Source organism: Labeo rohita, chromosome 10, assembly GCF_022985175.1.
Source record: "Labeo rohita strain BAU-BD-2019 chromosome 10, IGBB_LRoh.1.0, whole genome shotgun sequence".
Taxonomy (NCBI): domain Eukaryota; kingdom Metazoa; phylum Chordata; class Actinopteri; order Cypriniformes; family Cyprinidae; genus Labeo; species Labeo rohita.
The window spans coordinates 13176346-13184276 of record NC_066878.1 but is presented as its reverse complement, the minus strand read 5'-3'; the positions used below and the strand labels follow the sequence as shown (position 1 = coordinate 13184276).

At 36.7% G+C, this 7931-nt stretch overlaps 1 protein-coding gene across 1 annotated transcript; it reads left to right on the top strand.

The window, feature by feature from the left end:
- Positions 1–3774: 3774 nt before the first annotated feature.
- Positions 3775–5210, top strand: LOC127171571 (histamine H2 receptor). Its single transcript, XM_051120297.1, has 2 exons — positions 3775–4454; positions 4612–5210. Exons 1-2 carry the CDS (start codon positions 3834–3836, stop codon positions 4951–4953), a joined length of 963 nt encoding a protein of 320 aa, XP_050976254.1. The 5' UTR covers positions 3775–3833; the 3' UTR covers positions 4954–5210.
- Positions 5211–7931: the final 2721 nt, after the last annotated feature.

The window sequence follows — 7931 nt, the reverse complement described above, 5'->3', positions numbered from 1 at the left end:
TCTAATAACACCATTACTCACAAAGATACAAATTCAGTTTGTTGGTGGTACTGACACAAACATCCCAGAGTTTTTACATGGATGTCAAAATGAAATTGCATGGTCTGTTCATTGTTTATTTCTTTCTTTTGCAAGCATGTCAGTTGCTGTAAAATCTACATGAACAGCAATGACACAGTGATAATGTGCTTCCTCTCTTTATAAGTATCTGTGCGACCCACTGTCATCTCTTACTGTGAATTTATCTCAACAGTGTTCATTAGTGGCAACTAATGTAGCTCTGAATGCAAAATAAAATAAAAATTAATCAGCATCCAAGCACCGCTGTGACTTAAACTCAAAATTAATATTAAAAACAAACAAAAGTAGCTACGAATAAAAGGAGATAACTTATTCTCTGAGATGTTGTAGTATAACTCAGGCCCTTTTGTCCTTGCAGTAAACAGGGGCTGAAGTTTTGCATTAAATTTGCATTCAATTTAGATTCAGATTTGCATTACATTTTTTGGGTGACCTTCCAGAAGACATAATACCACAAAATATCAGACAAGCGCATTCATTAACATTTCTTTGTGCTAACACATAAGTTTCAAAATATGAATGGCAAAGAATAACCTAACCCAGACTCATTGCAAACACGTGCCTGTGGCGACATTTCTTCAAAATGATAATACCTTGCTTCTTGCACTTTTCCCAGCCCTTTCAAAGTAAAATGTCCAGTAAAAGTGGTAAAAGTGCATTTAGTTTTATCCTAAACTAGTCACTGAAATCGCGACTAAAATTAATGTAACAGTTAGGCTACATTAAACCCTACTGTGAATTAACTGATAGCTTTTACAAAAGTAAACTTTTTTTTTAAGCAACCATGTAATTTCTGCTTGTTTCTACAAGTTTTGAGCTGTTTCACTGTGACTTATACCAAAGACTCCACAAGTGCAATAATTCCAGGGCAGGCAGCAGACAGACAAGACAAGATAAAGAGACTAGGATCAAGACACGGATGAATCAGGCAATGAACAGAACTAAACTGGACTTAGACTAAGAAAACTCAGAATGGCTCTGTAACATTGCTGTTCAAAAGGTTTCTTGAACTTTCCTCCTGTGACCAATCAACATCAGCAACATCACCATCATGTGCATCACGTGGAGTCGGGAAGGGGAGCAGGTGCTGAGCAGACATGCAGAACGCAAACTCTTTCCTTGAGTAATCTGCTCATCTTACATTTGTCTGCAACACCCCAATCTTACTGGTGTAATATAGTTGTGTGTGCATATAAAGTAAGTGTATTTGTTGTTCTTTATTTAAATCTGCCAATTGTTTTCATGCCGCAAGTGAGACTCATTTAGCGCTGTTGTGCCATATGTATGTTTGGGTTAATGGCATAGTTGATTTGTCACCGTTAAGCTTGCTTTCATGTTCATCATAGCTAATACAAGTAATTTCAAGTATTTATTGTGAAATATGTCATTGTTTTATCAAGTTATTTCATGACTAATAACTCGCTGTTTACCATATCTTAAACACGTGCCTTAGTCACGTCTAGTGTAATAATGGCGCCATCTTGTTAGGGATGGGCGATATCTTATCGTTTGCGATAAGATAATTACATTATAAATATGTGACCCTGGACAACAAAACCAGTCTTAAGTCGCTGGGGTATATTTGTAGCAATAGCCAAAAATACATTGTATAGGTCAAAATTATAGATTTTTCTTTTATGCCAAAAATCATTAGGAAATTAACTAAAGATCATGTTCCATTAAGATATTTTGTAAATTTCCTACTGTAAATATATCAAAACTTAATTTCTGATTAGTAATATGTATTGCAAAGAACTTAATTTGGACAACTTTGAAGGCGATTTTCTCAATATTTAGATTTTTTTGCACACTCAGATTCCATATACTCGACCAAATATTGTTCTATCCTAACAAACCATACATCGGTGGAAAGCTTATTTATTCAGCTTTCAGATTGTGTATAAACTCAATTTCAAAAAATTTACACTTTTGACTGGTTTTGTGGTCCAGGGTCACATATACTTAATCCTAATAGAAATATCCAATATTGTTTGAAGAACACAGACAAACCATATATTGTAGCCATCATATGTTTATTGTCTTCAAGTTTCTTCAGTTAATATCTCTCTTTTTGCATTTTATTCAGCTGTGATAACTGGATTAGAGATTCCTGAAGCGTCGTCAGTACTATTACTTCTGCTATAAAGCATATGTGGAGATTCTGCACAAGGGCGCCCTCTGGCTTCCGAATCAGAAAGAGCTTTTTTGCCACATGTGTTTCACACACAAGGAATTCCTCTTGGTGTTAGAAGCCCATATCGCCCATCTCTACATCTTGTGGGTTGTCCTAGAATAACCACTCTAATTATTTGCACAGACATGTGTTAAACTGCTTTAATTTGTATTTTATTTTATACTTGAAAGGATTGTTATTGCATGATAATTGTTTGTAAATGTTAATTGATAGTTTACTCATGTAAGATTCTTTCTGTATTCTGTTGTAGAACCACAACTTTTACCATCAGTAAATGCTTTACTGAGATTCTGAAGTCTGGGGTGAATTCTTCAAGTTAGATGTTGTTATACAGTTCTGACCGACGGGGTTTGAATCTACCTGAATCTGTGTTAAAATTTGAAACTTACAATTACAATTGCTATCAATGATGTAGCAATAAGCGCAAACAATACTCTGCCCTGAATGATGGTTACGGCCACATATTTATAGAGTGTCTGATTGGCTGCAGGTGCAACATGGAACATGTAGTCCAGGGTGACGTGTGACAGTTTGTGTAGTGTGAGAGTCAATATAAATGGAAGGCAGCCTTTGGTGGCAAGCAGACGGAAGACCATAGACCACCATAGTTTTGTGCAAGAAACCATGCAAAAATAAGTCTTCATAAATTGACAACCTGCCCCTGTAATCATAATTTGTGTCAATATAAATGGAAGGCAGCCTCTGGTGGCAAGCAGATGTAAGACCACAGACCACCTTAGTTTTGTGCAAGAAACCGTGCAAAAATAAGTCTTCATAAATTGACAACCTGCCCCTGTAATCGTAATTTTTGTGAAACAGAATAAAAGTTGCTGGTGTTTTTTTTTTTTTCAAAAATGTAGACATGTAGATGCAAGTCAGCCTAGGTTGTTATATCCTGTGATTAATGTCTGCCATCCATTTTAGTCCACAAAAAAAAAAAAAAAACATTGTTTTCAGAAAGGTTCTACTATCTACTATTGGCTGCATGGTTTTAAATTAACACCCGCCAACTTGTCAAATGTGGGTAAAAATCAGCTGTGGTGGGTAACGCTGTCAAATCACTAGCCAATTTGGCAGATTACTTTCATAAATTATGTTTTCTCATTAATTTCTTGGACAAGTTCATTTAAACCAAATCTGCATAGATTTAGCATAAATACTATCCAAACTCGTGCCACTGGTTGAGTCAATGTTGGAATCTGAGTCAGGAATCTGAAGCAAATGGCTATACTTTTCCAATTAACCAGTTGTCTTTGCATTTTAAAGTAAGTTAGGAGGAAGAATTTAACAATGTCTAAATGTATAAGTATTATACATTTCACTTTTACTAAAGGTTCTAAATTAATTACCCAAATGCATGTTGTTCTCTTTTTTTTGTAGGAATGAACCTGAGCTGATATCTGAGCAGTGGCCATAGATATTATGGAAGTTTTATAGCACCCAATGTAAATGTTTCAGAAAAACAGATGACACGTGGAGTCCTGACAGAACTACTTTGGATATCACTCTGACATAGGAGGACAAAAATCTCCAAGCTTTCCTGTTTTAGAAGCTAACAATGATGTTCACTGCCCTGCGCTGGGTGGTACTGGTGGCCTTCATCACATTGACCATTTGTGGAAACGTGCTGGTTTGTCTGGCTGTGGCCACCAGTCGGCGTCTGCACCAGATTAGTAGCTGTTTTATACTTTCACTAGCCGTAACAGACTTGCTGCTGGGTTTGCTGGTGCTTCCACTGTCTGCCATGCTGGAATTGCGCAATGGAAGATGGCCTCTCGGGGGTGTTTTTTGCAATATCTACATCTCTCTGGATGTTATGCTCAGCAGTGCTTCAATCCTCACTCTACTGGCCATTAGTGTTGATCGTTACCTTGCCATTTCTAAGCCTCTCTGCTATCCCAGGAGGGTCACACCTCGTCGGGTGGCGATCAGTCTGACTGCGATCTGGACGTGTTCTCTGGCTGTGTCCTTTGTGTCTATTAACCTAGGCTGGAACACACCTGACTTCAGAGTGCAAAATCTGGACTGGGACATGTGGGATGAAGGAGAGGAAGGCAGGACCTGCCGCTATGAATGGAATAACAAATATGTGCTGCTGAAAGCCTTTCTAATCTTCTACCTCCCTCTGCTGGTCATGTGTGGAATGTACCATCGTATATTCTGTGTTGCACGTGAGCAGGTACGTTTCTCCACTTGGGTCAATGACAGTGTCCTTTTTTTATTGTGGACACTCTTATCTGTCCACTCACTACATTCTATTTCATTGCATCCCTCAGAAAAGAAAAATGCAATTTCATCGTTTTCTTTGTCACTCTCTGTTCATGTCTCACTGTTAGGTGCGGCGTATACGTGCAACCACTCCTTCATTTGCGCAGGCTGCAAAAGCAGTTGCCACTGCACGGGAACACAAAGCCACAGTGACCCTGGCCGCAGTGCTTGGCGCTTTTGTCATTTGCTGGTTCCCCTATTTCACCTACTTCACATGCATGGGTATGTGGGCAGAGGTCCACCCAAACAAATTGACCTACTCTATCGTTCTGTGGTTGGGATACCTCAACTCTGCTCTGAATCCTATTCTTTACCCAGCCTTAAACCGGGATTTCCGTCGGGCATGCGGACAGCTCCTCTGCTGTAGACGCAGCAATCAGGGGGAACTGCCGTTTGTTCACCCCTTTTAAATGAACACGTTCAAATCTTTTGGCACTAGTGATTAAAAACTCATCTGTCCACTATTAGTATGCAACTATCAAAAACAATGCAATGTAAAATCATGCTCTTGAAATAATTCAGTTTGTTATCATAATATAGTCCACTGAGCATGATTTAAAGTGGTTGCTGCTTATTTAAAGGATCTCTCTGGTAACAGTATCTCTGACAATTTTCTTAAAACAACAAACTGTAAGAATTGTGAATCACACAGTTTTTACCTTATTTACTGGGGAAAAAAGAATCAAGGTAAAGTGGACAAACCAAGTCAACCATGACAAATGCTTTGGTGCAGCCCTATTTTAAAAACTGCTTAAAGGAATAGTTTGTGGTACTCCAGATAATGGCGGACGGTGACACAAAGGAGAAGAATTATTGAATAAAGTCATTATTTTTGTTTTCTTTGAACCACTGATGTCACATGGAATATTTTAACATTTCTGGGTCTAGGAACATTTCAGTTAGATTGCTGTCTATGCAGGGTCAGAAAGCTCTCGGATTTCATAAAAAATATCTTAATTTGTGTTCCAAAAATGAACAAGAGGTCTTAGAGGTTTGGAATGACATGAGGCTGAGTAATTAATTCTCATCCTCTACTCCAGAGAGTGTAACAAATCCTTACCTCCCGGATCAAATTTATTATATTTATTATACCAAATTTATGTAGGTTTTTTTATTACTTTTTGGTGATTTTTATTATATTTTATTTCATTTACTTTGTTTATCGTAATCGTTCATGTTATAATGGGTCTCTATGTGAGTGTGTGTAACATGTATGTGTGTGTGTTTGTGTGTGTGTCCATGTAGGGGGGATATGTGATGGTTTTCTGGCTTGGAAATATTCTCTAGAGTCCTTTGTCTGGATATAAATCTTTTCTGGATTGTGTCAGACTTTGTGTCCAAAAAAAAAAAATTGTGTGTGATCCATGTTCAAGTGTGACAAAATTAAACTAAAAAAAAAACTGCAGTTTTTTTTTTTTTTTCATTCCAGCGGCGAGAGTTTAGTGGCAGGTCAAAATGATCCGCTAGGGAAGGATTTGTTACTATTTTTTTACACCAACTTAAAGTCCTCGAATCAACACTTTTTTGTGTGTGTGTACAAATTTGAGACCAGAAACACATCAGTGTAAATGTGTTTGTAAGGAAGGTTGGGAATTAATAACTCATTTCTGTACCTAATACTGCTGTCACGTCACGTGACAAAATAATGAACTACTCAGAACCGAAGACTCGAGAGGTGAACAAACGGTAACACTTTACAATACGGGTGCACAAATATGCATTAATTCATGCTTAACTGATATAGAGATAATCATGAGTTAATATATAACTCATGAAAAACTAAACCATTTATTAATAATTACTTCATCAGCAACTATTTGAACATTCTATATGATTCATAGATTAAGTAATCAATAAATTGTTATTAGTTAAATGTGTCATAACGTATTAATTCCCTAATATTTTATTAACTAATAGTGTAAATTCATGTGTTAATTACCACAATGGGTTGAAGCCACACATTTCATCTTCCAGTTGTCTGCTGTAATTAATCATTAGCTAATGATTTTCAAAGATATCATTATGTTCTGACTTTACTTGTTGAGGCACAGAAGTATTAACTAATTGTAAAGTAATTGTAAAGCAGACAACTGGAAATTGAAATGCATGGCTCCAACTCATTGTGGCACATGACTAACTAACTAGTGACTCGAATCCAAACCCGAAAACTCATAAGGGGAACTAATCATTTCTGTCTCTTGTAAATAACCAATAGGATGGTGGGTATATGTCAACACGAAATGAACAAATCCCTTCCTGAGGGCACGTGAATTAGGTTTCATGTATGAATTTGGTTATGATGTGTGTGGATCATGTTTTTTGTGTGAATTATTATTGAGACTAATCTGCTTCCATAAGGTTGAGGGTTAATGACAGAATTTAAATTTTTGGGTAAACTATCCCTTTAATGAGCAACAGCCACTATAAGAATTAAATGACAATGCATACATTCTGGTTTTTGAGAAAAATTAACAAATGACCTCACTGCATTGTGTAATGAAAAGAACCCATTCATTGCCATTAAAGTAAAATTACTGAACATAGGAGCCTGATAAAAGAAAATTAGAAGAAAATATCAAACTGCACTTAAAGGCTTTTGCATCTGAACTCTTCATATGTAAACATCTGTTATGTGAAATAGCTTATTCAGGACAGCATTGTACTGTTTTGTAATGTTTTCTGGCTACTTAAATGTGAATTTCACTACCAGAACAAAAATTCACAGATAATTTACTTACCCCCTTGTCATCCAAGATGTTAATGTCTTTCTTTCTTCAGTCGTAAAGAAATTATGTTTTTTGAGGAAAACATTTTAGGATTTCTCTCCATATAGTGGATTTCTATGGTGCCTGCGAGTTTGAACTTCCAAAATGCAGTTTAAATGCAGCTTCAAATGGCTCTAAATGATCCCAGCCAAGAAAGAAGGGTCTTATTGGCAAAACGATTTTCTAAAAAAAAAAATAAAAATTACAATTTATATACTTCTTAACCTCAAATGCTCGTCTTGTCTAACTCTGCATGAAGTCTGTGTATTCTGGTTTAAGAGAGTTAGGGTAGGTCAAACTCCCATCTAATTTTCTTCAAAAATTCAAAACCATCCAACTTCAAAATCATCCTGCATTGCTGTTTTACCTTTTTTTCGATATACCCTAACTGTCTTGAACCAGAATACACAGTGTTCACGCAGAGCTAGACAAGATGAGTATTTGGGTTAAAAAAGAATATAAACTGTCAATTTGTTTAGAAAATGACAAATCGTTGCGCTAGATAAGACCCTTTTTCCTTGGCTGGGATTGTTTAGAGCCCTTTTAAGCTGCATCTTGGAACTTCAGACTTGCGGGCACTATAGAAGTCCACTATATGGACAGAAATCCTGAAATGTTTTCCT

Coding starts and splice junctions, on each gene's coding strand:
- LOC127171571 (XM_051120297.1), top strand. CDS start 3,834: ATGATGTTCACTGCCCTGCGCTGGGTGGTACTGGTGGCCTTCATCACA. Junction 4,455..4,611: donor TCTGTGTTGCACGTGAGCAG/GTACGTTTCTCC, acceptor TCTCACTGTTAG/GTGCGGCGTATACGTGCAAC.